The following is a 19,337-nucleotide window of genomic DNA, read 5'->3' as shown; positions in this document are numbered from 1 at the left end:
GCATGAAATTCCCCATCTTCCTGATGCTAATGTTATCTTTCCTAAACATGTGCTGGTTAAGTCTAACCCTAACCATTAATCCACAGCTTGGCATGACAGCACTCCAGGCTGGCTTTCTGATAAACACTTGCGCTTTTGGATTTTCTTTTTTGAGATGCTCAATGGGACTAGAGATTTACCATTACAAGACTGACCCAAATTGTTCAGATCCTATTATAAGTTAGCCTGAGGCTGCTAATGTTTGAACGAGAGAGGCGTCACGGGCCGAACTTAACCCCAGCTCACAGGGAAATACATAGTGTGTTCAAAGGTAATATGGTCAATTATGCAGAAAATAACCTGGATTAAACTTACTTTTTTAAAGCTACTTTTTTGACTCCTGCTACTTTGGTGACCCTGCATATGAAGTTGACATAAAGAATATCACATGACCTAATGTATATGTAACTAAACTGTAACTTTCACACCATAGTCAGAAGACCTCATTACATTCCAGTAATAATTATCTCCTATAGAATAAAAAGTCAGTGAGAAGGAACTCAACCAGATCATCCAGATCAGGTCAGACAGGTTTAATCAAGCCTTAGACGATAAATGCAAATAATGGAACTGCTTAATCATGGGTCAATATTGAGCCTGGAATCGTGACAAGCACTTAAAGTGTTAAATGCAATAGTAGAACATTTATACACACTTTTAGTACAATTTGTAAGTTACTAACCATACACTTTTACAAAGCCAACATAAAAGCTTTGAATTAGAGCCGTCTTTAAAATGTATAGATTAAAAGAACAGGCTATAAACCTGTTTCGATCTTCCCCTCTTTATCCATGTCGGCTAATATAAATGTGTGCTGGTATCCATGGAGAGCTCGTCATTGTCACTGGTCTCTGGTCATTACTTTGTCAAGAGTCTTAGTTACCCTTAGTAACCCTCTGGGTGACAGAGGAGTCTGAATAACAAACTAAAGAGAAGACACTGTGTTCATCTCAGAACTGCAACCCTGTGAGCTCATGCATGCTCCTCATTTAGTTAAAACTAAAACATTTACTTTTTTTTTTCTTTGTATAGCATTATATTAAGGATCTTTTCTTCTCCAGCACTGGAGAATGAATCCTATTTCTTAGTTTGAAATCTGTCACTTTTCAGGACTGACATCAAACTGGACTGACCCTTCACAGTAAGTTATTTTCATGATTTTTCTCCACTTTGAACTGGAATGTTGCAAACCTTACCATAATTGTAAAAAAAAGGCTTTAAGGTAGTAGGATGAATGTTTTACGAGAGCACTTCAACAACCGCTGTGGTTTCCCAGCTGTGCCCACAAAAGCCTTTTTAAATGGAGACTGTCATAGAAGCTCTTTATGTGCGTAGGGGGAGGCAATTTTTCCTATTGTTAGGTCTTTGTGCCGACAAACTTGACAGCTGAACGATATGATTGCAGATGAGAAATTTATTTTGCATGGTCGTAATGATCATTAATTAAAACTGTTTTTGATTTTCCAGTTCTTGCTGTTATCCATTTATGTTTGAGACTAATTGCGCTTCATGGCCTTTTTTAAACATAATCAATCAATCAACTTTATTTATATAAAGCTTTTACAATAACTCAACCTGCTTCTGTTATCTTAGCTGGAGAATAATATGCGCTGGTGAAAAAAAAAAAAGAATTCATAATCATGTTTCATAATTGTTCTCTTTTCATTGCTTTCGGTTGGACTGTTTCATTCTTTAGGCTATGGTTAAAATGTTAGAGTTGTATCAAACTCTTACGCTGTGTTAACAGTGCAGTTTCCTAGTTCAATGGCAGCGCAAGAGTCAAACACAGGCTGGAAGAAATTGTTGAATAAAGTTATTTTGTTTGTTTTTTGCGCACAAAAAGTATTCTCATCACTTCATAAAATTAAGATTGAACCACTGTACACTAGAAGAAAAGGTTCTATATAGAACCTTAAAAGGTTCTATCAGCTCTACGTATTTGGAAGCCCATATAGAACCCTTTTTAAGTGCCAAAAGGGTTCTTTCTTGACATTATAAAAGCTTTTTAGCATAAACTGGGGTTATTTGGAATTGAGTCAACTCCAAGGAACCTTTTATGCTAAAAAGGTTCTATAATGACAAGAAAGAACCCTTTTAGCACTTAAAAAGGGTTCTATAGAACCTTTTAGGGGTTCCAAATACGTAGTGCCGATAGAACCTTTTAAGGTTCTAAATAGAAACTTTACTTCTAAGAGTGATAGTCACACAGATTTTAACAATGTCTTTACTGCCTTCTGGGCAGAGGTGGACAGTAACTAAGTACATTTACTTGAGTACTGTACTTAAGTAAACGTTTTGAGTATCTGTACTTTACTGGAGTATTATTTTTTTCTGGAAACTTTTGACTTTTACTTCACTACATTTGAAAGACAAATATCGTACTTTTTACTCCACTACATTTCTATCTAGGTTGAAAGTCGTTTCTGTTGCAGCTCTGAAAGTCAGTGGATGATTTTTTTCCTTCTTTAAAAGGTTTTTTTATTGTTGTTGTTTCCGACAGTCTGTCGGGAATCACTTTTATAGGGTCATATACATTTTCCCAACTTTTTTTGAACATTGATCTGTGCATAGCAAAATGGAAGAAGACGGTTCTAAGGCACAAGTGTGTGCACCCATAGCCATTCTTTGAAAGTATGTTTCAGTTTAAAAAAAAATCAAGATTAGTTTAGTTGGCATACACTTGATGCATGTCTTATAAAGTATTACAAATATAAACATCTGGGAGAAAGAAAGGTGTAAAGTTGGAAGAATATCAGAAGTGTATCAGTGTATTGGATCTGTGCATTCGGCCTTAAAGTGACAGCAGCTTTGAAAAGAGCTTTGCAACTTATATACAAGTATTTAAATTAGTTTAAGTTAGTCGTATGCTAGTATGTCAGATGGAGCATCACTGAATGACTTAAACCATGATGACATTTATACAACAATAATAAAATAATGCATTGGCATAAAAAAGGAAATTTACTTTGATACTTAAGTACTTTTGAAAACAAATACTTCTGTACTTTTACTTGAGTAAAAATCTGTTTTTACAACTTTCACTTGTAACGGAGTAATATTTGACCAGTACTTTTACTTTTACTCAAGTAATAGAGTTATGTACTTTGTCCACCTCTGCTTCTGGGCCTTGAAAGTGTTAATTAAATAGCTTCATTACAGAAAATGGATTGTGAAGTCTGTTGATTTTAACAAAAGTGTCATTAAAAAGATATTTTGTTTAAATCATTTGCACTGGTCTTATGCCAAACGCAGATCTGTTCTCTGCTAAAAACAAAACAAAGATTAGCTTTGACAGCTTTGACTCAATCATTAACAGACATCTCATATGAGATGCACAAAGGCATGGATGAACTGGTCTAAATAAGGTAAATATTACCATATAGATCTGGGATGAGTAGGACAGAGGTGACATGGAAGAGGAAGAAAGAGGAATTTTTTTACTGAAACAAAAATGTTGGTGTTTTAATTAAAGATAGGCGAGGTCAGGGGACGTTTGAGAATATTAACAGGTCGACGGGGGTTGTTCATTAACTATCAAACAAACAAAAAATTTGGCTTACAGAAATTATAATAATAACATTTCACTATACACAAACATTAAAACCAGTTTATGAAATGCTTTAAGTCACCTTATGCATTTAGTAAACTTTTATAATTGATATACACAATAATTTAACAAACTGGTAGAATTCTTGCAAAGACTTCAGTATCGTCTTATAGCAATATCCACCTATAAACAACCCCTGTCCTTAGACTTGTACTGATCAAACTTCTGTGACTAAAGCATATAAATTTAAGTAGGACGAAGAAAAATGATATATCTAGGTAGTTTTAATATGTATCACCAACCCTGATCAGATACACCAAGGCCATCAACATCTGATTTAAGATCAGACACCGATAGTTTATTTGTAATCAATTTTAAGCTAATAGGGCCGATGAAACAGGGAGATTTAGAGTTTTATCGACATGGCCTCTATTTTGCTTTATTCAAAACCATTACTCATCCACAAGGACCCAAACAGGCCGAATGCAGCCTCCTCGTGTTTAACTGATGAACACTGGTGGAAGTGCTTCATCAAAGCTTGTATCTCTTATCCTGCTCTCTCTCTCTCTCTCTCTCTCTCTCTCTCTCTCTCTCTCTCTCTCTCTCTCTCTCTCTCTCTCTCTCTCTCTCTCTCTCTCTCTCTATAATATTAGAAGGGCAGCTACACTTTATTTCGATAGTCCACTTTAGACAGTTTACTAAATATAAGTAACTTTTCAACTACATGTCAGTCCTTACATTATTCGGCTATATCTGCTAGAAGGGACATTCCTCCTCCCAAAGAAGATATCTAAAGTTATCTAAAGAAGATATTTGGCAGAATGTTGGTAATCAAACAGTTGATGATAACCATTAACATCCATAGTATTTTTTTCCTACTATGAAAGTCGATTAGCCTAGAAATCTAGACGCACCCTAGCGGCAGCAAATCTAATCTGCCGTGAGTGTCGTCTAGCAACTCTCAATACCCTTCTGAGCTGTAAACGCCAAACTGTGGAAGGACCAATCACATTGGCAGAGTTGCGCTTGCGTGCTACTAGTAATCACAGAAGCTGGCGAACGGCGGTCTTTCGAATCAGTCAATCAATTCTTTGACCACGACTCTGGAAGACTTGGAGTTGAGCTTTTCTCTGAGAAAAGAACAAAGAACGGCACTGAAGTCATTCTTAAGAAGCGAAGATGTGTTCAGAGTTTTGCCGACCGGATATGGCTAAAGTTTAATCTGTCAACGGGCTCCGCTTCACCTTCGTTGCTCTGGTTGGTTGTAGCGCTATCCTATCACGTGCAGAGGGAGTTTGAAAGACAACCGTTTATCCCGCTCCTCAGATTGAGCCCTGTCAATGGTGAGTTTCCAGACCGAACATCTTGATGTGGATCTGGCTTGTCAGGCTAGAAGTCCATGGCTACCGTCAACAAATAAATAAATGCATTTATTTGTTTAGCATAGTGTGATTTGAGCTAAAGAAATACAATTTATGATTGTTGTTACATTTGGACTCTATAGACTACGGCCAAGTTACGTTCCAAGAGCGCTTATAGTCCAACAGCAAAGGGACAGTGCAATCTCTAACCAAATTCAGCCACACCAGCAGAAAAAAAGGGGGACTGCAGTCTGGAGCCTTGAGTTATGTTACGACAGTAGGTGGCGACAAGTGACTGTCAATGAGTGAGCCACTGAAACATTCGCTTAATCAATTCATTTAAAATGTTGAATTATTTAGGAATGACGACCAGTGGCCGGGGCCTCTATTAAGGTACTTAGACACACACAATGCTAAGCTCTACTTTGTTTAGACCTATTTTCATTGAGCAAAATGGAGCAATGGAACAACAATGAAAGAAACGCACTGGCAATTGTCTAACATGCAAGTTACTCAATAATTTTTCGTTACTGAACTCTTGTATCCCAGTAATACTCACATTGTGCTGTTGGTCTGAATTTTGCATTTTCAGAAGCAATTTTTTTTTTTATGACTTTGCTTTATCAGTTTTGTTTTGAAACGTCATCATCAGGTATGCGTCGTAGAGACTGGTTGACATGGCCCACTGAGGCTCAGAGACGAGAAGAGAGGAGGTCCGAGGCCAGATTGGCTGACGGTCTGCACAGACTCGACCAGGCTAAAGATTACCACCTCAACACACTGACCAGAGAACAGCGCAGACTACACAAAGACCTCATCTCCATCAAAACAGGTTTGCGAGCAATGAAGTTTCTTTAGAAGGAGTTATCACATTTCACATATTAAATGTAACCATTTCGTGTCAGGTATTCCCTGGAAAAGAGGACTTCACAGTTTAGGGTTACGACCCTCCAACCATGATGTTGGGCGTCCTGCTGCATCCTACAAGAGGACCCTATTACCCATCATCCCACTGGCAGGCAAGGAGGCAGACAGGTAAGGTTGAGACAAGGACTTCAAATCCTTTTTTTTTTTTAAAGTCAAGACATTTAAAGTTTTAGTAAGCCGAACTTGCAGATATTTAAACGTTTGAAGTCTCCTCCAGCACATCCCAAATACTTTCAATTAGTTTAAGACCTGGACTCAGAGGTGCCAAATCATGTATGAAAATTATTCTTCATGGTCCCTCCCAACCATTCTTTCACAATTTTAGCCTGATGCTTGACATTTTCATCCCGGAATATGGCCATAATGTGTCTTCCTACATCATTGTTTAAGAAATGAAAAGCTACACACAGAAGAACTGTTGCCAAACATATAGCATGACAGATAATCACTGCAATAATAATCCAAAAATAGACTCTTAAGCATTCACCTTTTTAAATGCAACCAGTTACTTTTTTTTTTTTTTTTTTTTTTTTTGGCTGGGCAGTGTATAATATCAGAATATATTAGTATTACTGTACTTTCAGGTGTTTTTATCCAATAAACATTGATAGTTGGGTGCAACCGCTCTATTTACTCCAGTCAGCGAAGCCCCTGATAATTTCTGATGGAGTTCAAAGGAAGTGTGTTGTGCCAACATGAAGCTAATCTCTTTTGCACCTCATTATATAACATGACTATCCAGCTCTGTCTTCCCCTGTATCGCAGCTTCAGCCGTGGCACATGCCCCACTCTGCAGTAAGGCTGGGGTTGGCATGGATTTCAACAAGGAATGAGAGAATTTATTCCACTTGATACTTGACACAGCACAACTTCAAACAGAATAAGGAAAATGAATTCTTTGCAATAAGGATCTCAGAGGCTAGACGCGCCCACTCATTCTATAAATGTTTGATATTGTATATTAGACCCACTTTACATTCAAAAAGACACACTTAGGGTAGGGACAGGGAACATATTTACAGTTTAAGTTATTAATATCCCTGAAATATCCCTAAAATATGTGTCACACTCAAGCGGCAACCTCCCGCGATCTCTCTTGAAGCCAATACGGAAGTAATGTGAACTGCAATTCATCGACTTGCCACTAGGGACAGGCTCCAGAAGGGGGCAGAATCTTATTGAGCCTCATGTTAAAATTCTCAACTTTACAGCAGATAAAAACATGTTTACAGCCTGGTACAAATTGTGGTTTTGGCCTATACGGTTAATTTTGACCTTCATGACAACTGTGAGGGGGTGAATTTTTGTATAACTCATTTGTTTATGTTATATAAAGCCTTAAAATTCTGCATAATTAAGGGCGTGGTGGATAGCCGTTTATCCGCCGTCTATAGTCATAGTGTCACCACAGTTCTGCGCACATCCCGCCTTTTTGCCCATTTTCTGTTATCCGGAAGTGACACGAGATGGCTCGCTCGCAAGATGGCACCGCCCAGCACGCCTCTACTTTGAGCTTCAGAATGGCTTATCGGAATCCTATGGGTGACATCACGGACACTACGTCCATATTTTTTTACAGTCTATGGTCACACTAGCCTAGAAATCTAGACGCACCCTAGCGGCAGCAAATCTAATCTGCCGTGAGTATCGTCTAGCAACTCTCAATACACTTCTGAGCTGTAAAAGCCTAACTCTGGTCGGGCCAATCACATCGTGTATAGAGTCAGTGGGTGGGGCTTAACATAATGACGGCTGAGTTGTGTTTGCGTGCTACTAAACCAACCAGAGCAACGAAGGTTATAACAAAGGAGAAACACAGAAACTGGTGAACGGCGGTCTTTCGAATCAGCTTTGACCGCGACTCTGGAAGACTTGGAGTTAAGCTTTTCTCTGAGAAAAGAAGAAAGAGCAGCACTGAAGTCATTCTTAAAAAGGGAAGATGTGTTCAGCGTTTTGTGGACCGGATACGGCGAAAGTTTCATCTGTCAACGAGCTCCGCTTCACCTTCGTTGCTCTGGTTGGTTGTAGTGCTATCCTATCGCGTGCAGAGGGAGTTTGAAAGACAACCGTTTATCCCGCCCCTCGGATTGAGCCCTGCCAATGGTGAGTTTCCAGACCAAACTTGATGTGGGTCTGGCTTGTCAGGCTAGTGTCACACGTCTCTGTGACAGATGTAGGCTAATCTCTGTAAACAGCAAAAACGTATTGTTTACCAAAACAACCAATCAGAGTGGCACCTTTATAATATTAAATTATTTATCTAAAATAACCTTACCTCAAATTTAAAAATAGGCTCCATTTGATCACATGTTGTACAGGCCTGTACTATATTACTGAATGAACGTATTATGAAGATGCACACACAAAGGATTCATTACAGTTTTTCTGGGTTGCTTAAGCACGATTTTCAAAACAGGGCCTGTGTTTTCAAAACACTTCACACAATTAGCATAACCACAGACACATTTAGCAAAACACTACAGATCCTTTGCATAATCAAACACTCTTGTAAAAACTATACACTTCTGTTTAAAAACCACACTTTGTTACCATATGAAACACACAAGTTTCACATTACTATAGTCTGTTTGCACAAAGTACACTCTGCTGTGATAAACCTAAAACACGTTTAGCACTTCTACTTCCCACTGATTAGAGTAGGCTACCATCAACAAAGCACAAATATAATGTAAATCTAACACTACACAAGACCAATGTTGCAGACTGAAGAAGCTCATTTATTTCTCAAATTTTGACATGGAAATTCATAATACTGTAACAAAATGTCACTTTACATATTGTACTGTAAGCTTACTGTAAAAAATAAAAAAATAAAAATAAAAATAAAAATAGTAATTTGCTCTTCGCCTAGCTGGATCTGGCCAGAGATTTTCATCAACATTCTAGGCAATTTTGTCATTAGCAAGACACATTGGAAAGAAACGTCTTGAATGAGGAATCCCTCCTTGCATTGCTGCTACCCTCATCTGGTCACAGACCTCCTCCTTGTCCTCCTCGTTCTCCTCCTTGTCTTACTCTTTTTCTGACTCTTTCCATTGTGCTTGAAGGCAGATGAACTCACCACTGCTTTTTATAGTGCCTATACACCTGATTGGTGTGTCTACAATTAAGCAAAAATTGTTTGCACACCTGATGACTGTGTTGAACCAATTGGTTGGCCAGTGCGGTAATTTGACAGTCAGTGCTTTGATATTGCAAGGAAGTGACTTCATGATAGATTTTTGTGTGTAATGTATGTTATAATAATAATAATAATAATAATAATAATAATAATAATAATAATAATAATAAATTGTATTTGTATTGCACTTTACATTCGTAATCTTAAAGTGCTACAATTAAGATAATTTAAAATGTGAAAATAGAATACTAATAGATTAAATAGCTAAAAGACATAAGCTCTCCCAAAAAGAAAAGTTTTAAGTCCTTTTTTAAAAGTCTCAAGAGCTTGAGGTGCCCTCAGATGGTCAGGTAGGGCATTCCAAATCCGAGGAGAGGCAGAACAGAAAGCCCGATCACCCATAGTGCTGAGCTTAGTCTTGGGAAGATGAAGGAAGTTTGAATTTGTTGAACAAAGTGATCGAGCTGTAGTTGAAGGTGTGAGTAGTTCTTTCAGATAGGAGGAGACATATCCATGGATGCACTGATGGGTTAGAAGGGAGGCCTTATATTCAATCCTGGCGGAAACAGGAAGCCAGTGAAGTAAATGTAAAATGAGTGTGATGTGATCGAATTTTCGAACTCTCAACAGGATCCTTGCTGCACTATTCTGAACACACTGCAGTCTCTGCAAGCTTTTGTTAGGGATCCCGATGAGAAGTGCCTTACAGTAATCCAGTCTGTTTAGTGTGTTTAGTGTTTTGCAAATCACTGTGTGTAGAGTTTTGCAACAAGTGTGAGGTTGACATTGTGCTTATATTTGTGCAAGTATGGGCTGTTTTTTTGCTTCTTGAGTGTAAGGTTTTGCTAATAGTGTACTTTTAAAGGGTTAGTTCACCCAAAAATGAAATTGATGTCATTAATGACTCACCCTAATGTCATTCCACACCCGTAAGACCTTCGTTCATCATCGGAATACAGTTTAAGATATTTTATATTTTAGTCCCAGAGCATAATGCAGTCAATGCCCACTTTACTGTCCATGTCCAGAAAGCGAATAAAAACATAATTCTGAAGCGCCAAACTGCTGAAATCACGTGACATTGGCGACCCGAATCATTGATCGATTCACTGACTCATTAACCGTTTAAATCTTTTTGGAGGCACGTGGAGGAGAAGACAATGCTGAAAAAAATCGTAGTTTTTGATATTTTTGGACCGAAATGTATTTTCAATGCTTCAAGAGACTCTAATCAACCAACTGATGTCACATATGGACTACTTTGATGATGTTTTTATTAGCTTTCTGGACATGGAGAGTGAAGTGGGCATTGACTGCATTATGCTCTGGGACTAAAATATAAAATATCTTAAACTGTGTTCCGATGATGAACGAAGGTCTTACGGATGTGGAACAACATTAGGGTGAGTCATTAATGACATCAATTTCATTTTTGGGTGAACTAACCCTTTAAAAAAAAAAATTGTAAATAGCACCGAAGGCAAATTGTTATGATTTTGTGAGGGGATTGTACTTTAGGTTGATAATAAATGTGTTTTTGCTTGTTTGTTTGTGTGTGTGTGTGTGTGTGTGTGTGTGTGTGTGTGTGTGTGTGTGTGTGTGTGTGTGTGTGTGTGTGTGTGTGTGTGTGTGTGTGTGTGTGTGTTCACAAGTCGGTTATGTACGTGCATGAATGCTTTCTGATTAGAGTCTGAGATGGGCACCTGTGATTGAGGGGATTTCCTCAGTTTACCGCACCAGTGAATCTGATAATGGGATAATCACATACACACACAGATCCAGCCATCCACAAACATATACAAATGGCTTAGTGATTTATTTATGTGTTTTAGCCCCCTACATTGATATGTTCATTTATTAATATATTTATTCCACTGTCTGCCTCTCAGATTGTACCTTTCTCGCAAAATATGTTTTAAAATACGATCGGGGGTCAGTGAATCAAAGAAACGGAGAAAGGCGATATGGTAGAGTAACGGTTAAATATCTGGGCTTCTAATGAGACAGTGAGTAAAATCGCTCTCCTGCTTGTGCCCTTGAGCAAGACACATCTCAAGTTGCTCCACTGGAACTGTCCATTCAATTAGTGAACCCAAGGTTTCTTTGGATGACAAGCATCTGCTAAATAGCAAGAAAATAACAAGAGAGATGGAAATAGGCCGTCTCTCTCTCCCACAATGCACCGTCTGCACTTCCTTCAACATCTTCTGTCTGTCTGTTACAGACTGTCTCTCTGTGGACCTGCAGGGAGGTTGGTGGATCTTCGTCTTTTATGCTTGTTAGGCAGACAGCCTGTAGGCATCCAACTAGTGCCTACTTCACTATTTCCTGTTGTCTTACTCTCTTTCTTTCCCTTCTGGTTCACTCTATGACAGAGACACTCTTGTTTCATTTACTTTTCTCTTGTCTCCACACTCTTCTCCTCCATAATTTTTTCATCATCTTCCATTCCCTGCATCATTTGTTGATACAGAAAGTCCATGTAACATCAGACCAGCTTTACATTAAAACAAAATTATGATCTTTTACGGATCTTTGATCTGTATTTTTTATTGATCTACTGATATATGCTGAGAGAAGACACTGAGTGTAAAAATGTCAGGTGGTGCATCTATCAAGTAAAAAGGTAAATTAAAGTAAAACGAAATTAAGAAATAGAAAGGTATTTCTTTGCCATTATTAATTATTATCATGAATTAAAGTTTTTGGGGAGATATGTCACAAAAGTTTGCAGCAAAACATAGAAGAGCAGGATCTAATTGCACTTCTAATCTAACTAAATACAAACTCAAAACAAAATACTCAAGATATTTAGACTCCAAAAACAAGAACAGAGCTACAGTAACATGCAATGATAATTGACAATGAACTGAAGAAACTTAGGTGGAGGATGCAGGGCCTCCCAGAGGAGCCATGGTTGAGACATGGCAGATAGAACCAGGGGGACAACTGACTGAGGTGGAACTGATGGTAGTGTAGACCCAGGCGGCCAGAAGGGCCGATGAGACCAGGCGACAAAGAAGGTTCTGGAGACACAGGTAGAGCTGTGTGGCCGAAGTAAAGCCAGGGATCAAGTGCGACTGAGGACCAAGGCAATGACAGAGGGAAGGTGGACCCAGATGGAGCCAAAGGGGTGGAGAGACGAGTCACAGATGAAGGCCTGGAAGTCCATGGCAATGCCAGAGCAACAACTGACCAAGATGTAGCCAGATGGAAGAGGAAGCCCGGTGAAGCTGTAGGGACGACGTTACCAGGTGAAGCAGAGGGGGCTAGTAGCCAAGATGGAGCGGACTGATCGACTGGCCGAGATGAAGTTACAGGCTTTGTCCGACACGTAACAGGCAGACACTTCAGTACTGGCCTCTCTGGCTGACACAGGCAGAGGAGGAGGGAATGAGAGGCAGGGCGGGAACATCAAATACAGCATTAATTTGGTGCTGGGCCACAAAATAAGCACGGTGAAGGAAGACAAAATGAGCATGGTGCTGGATGACAAAACCGGCAGTGCTATCTTCACACTCCTCCAAATTTTCAAAGGATCAGAGATTAGCGCAATTAATCCATCTAGCTAAAGGGACAGGACTATGCATCTGGTCAGACTTTTGCGCTGGGCTCAGGCTCCGGGACAATCTTTGGCTCAGACATCATCTCTGGCACTGGCATTATGGTGGGCTTGTGCTCTATGTCTGCGGTGAGCCCCTGCTGAACATCTGCGTGGATGATGGCTGTGGATGAAGTGGGTGCTGTGTGGACTGCAATTTCTGGTGTGATGGGCATCTCTTGCAGAGGATAAAGGGGGAACCATTATATAGAAGCACCCAATCCAAAAACTCCCTAAAAAATATCAAAATTCATTTTAATTCAGAAGTTACATTCTTATGATAAAAAAGTATTTTTTAAAAGAATTGGTGATTCATTTCCTGAAATGGGCCAGAAGGCTAAACCCACCTTGCCCCCTTACTATTCCAACATGGGACTACAAGTCCTTAGTAGGGTCAGGGACTTTCCTTTTGCTTAAGACTGCCCTTCTGCTAGCCCTAGCATTTGTCAAGTGAGTGGGTGACCTGCAAGCACTCTTTGTGAGGACGCCTTAAAGTTGTACTCAAACCAAGACATGGTCATTTGCCTACGGTGCTCTCCACTCAGTTTAAAGCACAGGTAATTACTCTCTCCACTCTTCCAGTTCTGAGGATGAGCGAGAGATGCACTTACTCTGCCTAGTCTGGGCCTTAAGGGTATAAATTGAGCACTCTGCCCAGTTCAGGCAGTCAGAGCAGATTTTCATGGGCTTTGGAGGCCTCACCAAAGGGCATCTGGTCATAAAGCAGAGATTATCCCACTGGATGTTGGCACTATCTTATGTGTCCATGGGCCCTTCAATGCCCCATTGGAGTGAGAGCCTACTCCACCAGAGGCATGGCCTCCTCCTGGGCATGATCCACCTTCACCAGATTTTGCTCTACAAGCACAGGACCTCTACACAAGCTCAGCCCGCTCAGAATGTTATCCATCAAAGCTCCGACTGCCTTCGCCCTATCTTAGCCTTGCTGCCTCAAGGGCTCTTATCCTTAACTGCCTTAGGCCAGGGCCATAGAATGATAATCTTTCTGTGATTGTAGCATGGTGCTGTTGGATTGCATGCCCATAACATTTATTGAACATACGAGTGAACCATATCGACAGGAAACATCCTCGGCTACTAATATAACCTCGGTTCCCTTAGATAACGGGAACAAGTATACACTGGCCATGCTACCACACTGCATGACTCGGCATTGACCACTTTCAGTTGAAAGATTCTGAAGCCTATATGGTGAGATTTGCCTGCTTATATGGGTAGCCCCAACCATTTTGGTGGGCTGCAGTGCCAAAGGTTTGTGCAGTTTCACTAAATGATTCAATCAGGCTTCAGTATTTTGGAGAAACATTTGTTTTCCCATTCCCCTTTTCCCGTTATCAGTTACGTTATTAACAGAGTAGCCTACTAAAAGATAGAGCTTAACTGACCCAATACCAAAGAACGATTCCCCCAGCAGATGATTATCCCAGATAAACTGTTAATCCGAGAATTAACTCCATAATCCATAAACTACATCAGTCCAGACAACTGAAGATTGAGGAAGAGCGGTTTATATACTCAAAAGCAATCGTTCAGGTAAAGAGCAACAGGTGTGTCCATTTAGTACTCTAGTGATTGCGGTTGCATGAGTGAGTGAGAGAGCACCTGTGAGTGAGAATCCTGGGACCCGTTTTTAATAAGGAGGTTCAACCAACTCTGAGTTTAAACTTGAACTCTGAGTTGACTCGGGAAACTCTGAGTTTTGGGTTTCAGAACAGCTGTATTGAGTTAGGTAAATCAATTCTGAGTAGGCTTGTGTATCATGACTACAAAAATCCATGATCAACAGAGCTCTGAAATTATTTTGATTCACCATGGCAACAGCACCCAACAAAAGAAGTCTGCATACTTCCGGGTCAGTATGTATGCTTAATTATTAATTAGTTTAATTAAGTTTCCTCTTCATGGTATCCCACAGGCAAAAAAAGAATGTAGCAGCAGCTAAAAATGAAGTATAAACACAGTTTAATCAGGTAAAGCTTGAAGCATAAAAGGTTGTAGGTTTCTTGACGTTACAAACATTTGGCATATTATATAAATATTATTCAGTGTCTATTTCAGTTAGCAACAGCTTTTCACATGTCTAATGCTCTTTTCACATAATTAAATGTTCTCTGACCCCACAGTATTAATAAGGGTAATTAAATTAACATTTGAAGTCTCAGGTCTGCCAACAGTAAGAAGGGAGACACACCAGCACCACTTACAGATGAAGAGGAGATGGCGAATGAATATTAACATTACATTTTTTGTAGGAAATAAAGATGACCGTAAAATTGTGAATAATTTGCATTTATTTAACAGTTATCTCGAACTACCCATCCATCTGACATCATTCCATTCCATACAGTAGGCTAATCCATTTTCAGAAAGTGTGATTGTTGGAATATGCAACAACCACTGGAAATCCTAAAAGAAATTCAAATTAATAGGTTACTTCCAGGTGTATCAAATGAACGTCAGGATCTTGTATAAAAGGACATGCCAGAAATAAAGAAAGAAACTCTGGGTTTCTCAAAGAAAACCCGCTCCCGACCAGGTTAGGTTCACAGAGTAAGTTACCATGGTAACTGATTCTGAGTATAAGTTTCCTCTCTTTCAGAAATGGGCTTGACTTACCCTGCTTTCTCAGGTTTGACATACCTCCCTTTCTGAAACAGAAAACTCAAGGGTTTCCCTCATTTCACATATTCAGAGTTTTCACTTAACCTCCTTTCTGAAATAGGCTCCTGGTGTGCTCGCGACAACCTAACCGGTGCTTCATTTAACCTTTAAGTTGATACACTTCTTCTCAATTGATTTTCTTAACATACCAACCTGCCTCAATTTTAGTCACTCTCTCTGAGCGTTTGCAACTGTTGTCCAGTATGGCAGGTTGAAGGAGTGTAGAAGGAGTGTAGATTGCACTGTCCTGACATGACTGTAGCCAGCTTAAGTCAGTGTTTGTTGGTATGGACAGCAAACATGCGTTAATGTTAATAAGACACTTTACCTCCTCATTACTTCACATTTGCTCTCTGGTCATTTCGCTTTGCATGCTGTTCTTTACCCTCTTTCTATGTTGTCAAATCATATGTTGTCAAATCAACCGAGTCCACACCAACAGATGACAACATTATTATAAGCTTGCGCTGCAGTTTTGTCGTTTGCCGCTTTAAATTCTGAAGCAGGATGGATTGTGATTGGCTGTCCATGTTTTTATCGTTCATCAGCTAGAAAAATCGTTCTGAAAGTGATTAAAACAATATTATTCTTTTGTGTCTTTATTGTTATAGTTGTGGTTTAGACCTATTATTATAGAACTAGAGAGATTATTAAAACTTTACAGTTATAGTTATCATTTTTGCTTTGAATTGGCCTTTATGACGGAAAGATTTTTGCAATTGATAACAGTCTGACATTCATGTTGCTAAGCTCACAACACAACACTCTTGTGCATAAAAACAAACAGAGATTGGTTAATTATTCTAATTTTAATTGAACTATTTTAGTGATATCCATCATGGGGAGCCAGAAATGATCCCTGCCAGACACTGTCTTAAAGGAAGTGTATTTACGATTGTGGCCAAAACTGGTACTGCAATTACACTTGATAGATAGGCTGCAGGATCCCGCAGGAACGTTTGCAGCTGTGGTGACCATAAATATCCATAATAAAGGCTAGATGTCTTACGGCGGAGTCACCATCGTCATCACCGGCGGCCATCTTGTCACAGGCAAGCTTTCTGTCGGGCTCTGTGGAACCTGATGTAAGATGAGTGATCTGTACGAACATAAATACTCTTATCTCGCTGAAATCTTGACGGATTTACAAATGGTTAGGTTTCTTACAAACGTTATTAACATGGCTACAAATCTGGCTGCTTTAACACATTGAAATTACAGCTTTTCATTTCGATAAACAACTTAATCGTGCAGCTTGTGTATCATGGCTAACTTACGTTCACGTTATCAAGGCTGAGACCACAATCGAGCTGTTCAGTTATAAAGGTTTTTTTGACACCAATAATGATTTTATGACAACCAATAGTTTGCATGTTTTCTTGTAAAAAAAAAAATGTAAATACGAATTATTTTATTACAATAGTGATATGCTTATTATAAAAGTATATATATATATATATATATATATATATATATATATATATATATATATATATATATATATATATATATATATATATATATATATATATATATATATATATATATCATTTCTCATGTTGCCATTCGGTACATTTTTTTTATTGCACCTGTCTCTTCTGTTCAATTTTACTTTCATATTGAAGTCCATTATTATAATTATACATAAATATGTAGTGTCATAACTACATCTCTAACCTTTATAACAAACAAAACAGTTTGGAAATCGTTTGAAAATTGAGCAAGTTATGGCTATTTAAAAGTACATGCACCGTTAAAACAAACTGTTACGAGTGAGCAAGCTGCCTGTGACAAGATGGCCGCCAGTTGCGGACGGCGACATTGGCCAACAGCGCGCACGAGACATCTAGCCTTTATTATGGATGTCTATGGTGGTAACTAGAGCGGAGCTGGCAACCCGGATGCAGAAACACTACTGACTTTGTGATTGGTCGATAGGTGGAGGGTGGAGCTTCAGGCCAAAACACAACATGACAACATCAGTTGAGGGCTGCAACAACAACTTTTAAATGACAATATCCTGGCCGGACTACTGTTGTCAGTGATATAAATATTTTAAATTAACATGATTTCTTAATGTCTAGTGACATATCAAGGCCATTTTATGATTCATTGAAATACATTTCTTACATACACTTCCTTTAAAGGGATAGTTCACCCAAAAAAATGGAAATTCTGTCATTATTTGCTCACCCTCAAGTTGTTCCAAACCTGTATGAGTTTCTTTATTCTGCTGAACACAAAATAATATATTTAGAAGAATGTTTATGACCAAGCAGAGAGAGCAACCATAGGGGGAAAATACTATGGTAGACAAGGTTGCTCTCTCTGCTTGGTTACAAACATTCTTCTAAATATATTATTTTGTGTTCAGCAGAACAAGGAACTCATACAGGTGTGGAACAACTTGAGGGTGAATAAATTATTATAGAATTTTCATTTTTGGCTGAACTAAACCTTTAAAATATGGCCAAAACAAAGAAGTCTATCTTATTAGCATGGCCCAGTTAGCCTTTTCTGCTAACTGCCATAAACTACATCTTATTCTTATAATAAGGACAAATGTGTATTATGTTGGATAAATCCGAATGAAGAATTTGTAAGAGTGTGTCATTGTGGAGCCATCCTCCAGTTTGCATTGTCAGGATGTCATTTTCCTGCAGCTCCAGGTTTATCTCCAGATCCCAGGATTTTTAATGCGTGTTTACTTTCACACTTGAAGTAATTATTTATCTCTATTTCTTCTCAATCTCTCCAGGTCCTCTTCTCTGCAGGCTCGTGTTCAGGAGTTTATCAGCAGTCGGGAGAAAAGTGCAGAACACTCCTCTGAGACTCTCTGCCTTCCGGACCTAAAACAGCAGCCTGTCACATCTTTAACTGCTACATGTACAAATACAGAAAGAGAGGAGAGCAAGGAGAGACAGATGGATAGAGAACAGGACAGAGAGAGGGAGACACACATGGAGGTAGTGAGGGACAGAGAAAAAGACAGCCAGAAAGAGAGAGAATGGATGCTGTTAAGGGAACCAGAGAAAGATAATGAAAGAGGAGCTGAGATAAATTGGAATAGGTGTCCATCCTCTCCGGTTTTATTACCTTCTGAGATGTTAGCTTCTGATGGACATTTAAGAACAGTTCACACATTACCAAACTTTGCACAGGCCCTGGCCCAAGCAAGAAAAGCAAGATACATCAGACACAGAGGACAACCGTTGTGTGAACGGGAACTCACCATACGAGAGACATTTTCCAAGGAATCAAGAGATACTCCTGCTCTCTGAGACATTAAACAATGGTTCTCAACTGGTTTGTTTCAAGACCAGATTTTCAATTGGACAGCAAGTTGAGACCGAACATACTGCTAATTAGGTCACTATATATTTACTGTGCTCATTGCATAATTGTATAGGTTGATGTGTTTTTGTTAATTTGCGGAATTCTATTTAAATTGGTCTGTGTTGATTAAGTAATAGGTATAGTTGTGGCTGAGGCTGTCTGGTTTGATGTGGAAATCATCTCCAGTTCATTCTGTTGAGAACAGACTGTAAAAATATGCTTTATAACAGGTTGACAGTGTGGCTGACAAGTGAAGTCTGAGCTCCATTCTGAGTTAATGAAGTTCTATGAAGACGTGAATGCTTTCGACAAGTCAGAACTTTATAGGCTAAACAGTAATTCTGACATAGTGTAAATGCACCTTTTTACTATCCCATTTACTGTACTTTATTCCTTTTGTCCATGATCACATAAGAAAGGGTCAATGAAGTCACAAACCACCAGTTGAGAACCGTTGAGTTAAAACACACTAACAGAATCACATGCTGGCATACTATAACCTACAAAATTTTCCTTGATCTTTCCTTTGAATTAACTAAAGCTCACCACCACCACCCACACACACGTTTTGCATGATAAGTTAATTGTAACACCGTTCAAAAACAGCCTATATCACACAACTCTACAAGCATCTTTAATATTTACGAACCACACAATTTTAGGCTGGTTAGTTATCGGCTGAAATTAAGTCAATAAAAAAAA

The 19,337-nt window shown here is 38.9% G+C and overlaps 1 protein-coding gene across 2 annotated transcripts; it reads left to right on the top strand.

The window, feature by feature from the left end:
- The first annotated feature begins 966 nt into the window (after positions 1–966).
- Positions 967–19,336, top strand: LOC137041190 (coiled-coil domain-containing protein 190). 2 transcript variants are annotated; one of them, XM_067417217.1, is made up of 5 exons: positions 967–1,005; positions 1,101–1,180; positions 5,600–5,779; positions 5,853–5,982; positions 18,058–19,336. In XM_067417217.1, exons 3-5 carry the CDS (start codon positions 5,602–5,604, stop codon positions 18,578–18,580), a joined length of 831 nt encoding a protein of 276 aa, XP_067273318.1. In that variant the 5' UTR covers positions 967–1,005; positions 1,101–1,180; positions 5,600–5,601; the 3' UTR covers positions 18,581–19,336. The 2 variants fall into 2 exon arrangements, with proteins under 2 accessions (XP_067273318.1, XP_067273317.1); XM_067417216.1 differs by having other exon boundaries at positions 979–1,180.
- The last annotated feature ends 1 nt before the right edge of the window (position 19,337 follows it).

The sequence above is a fragment of the Pseudorasbora parva genome, chromosome 15 (assembly GCF_024679245.1).
Source record: "Pseudorasbora parva isolate DD20220531a chromosome 15, ASM2467924v1, whole genome shotgun sequence".
NCBI classification, from domain to species: domain Eukaryota; kingdom Metazoa; phylum Chordata; class Actinopteri; order Cypriniformes; family Gobionidae; genus Pseudorasbora; species Pseudorasbora parva.
This window is presented reverse-complemented; position numbering and strand designations above follow the sequence as displayed.

What these genes read in the sequence shown, in the direction of transcription:
- LOC137041190 (XM_067417217.1), top strand. Translation starts at nt 5,602, where the DNA reads ATGCGTCGTAGAGACTGGTTGACATGGCCCACTGAGGCTCAGAGACGA. An exon ending in CCTCATCTCCATCAAAACAG is followed by an intron (nt 5,780 to 5,852) that starts GTTTGCGAGCAA and finishes ATTTCGTGTCAG; the next exon opens with GTATTCCCTGGAAAAGAGGA. An exon ending in GCAGGCAAGGAGGCAGACAG is followed by an intron (nt 5,983 to 18,057) that starts GTAAGGTTGAGA and finishes CAATCTCTCCAG; the next exon opens with GTCCTCTTCTCTGCAGGCTC.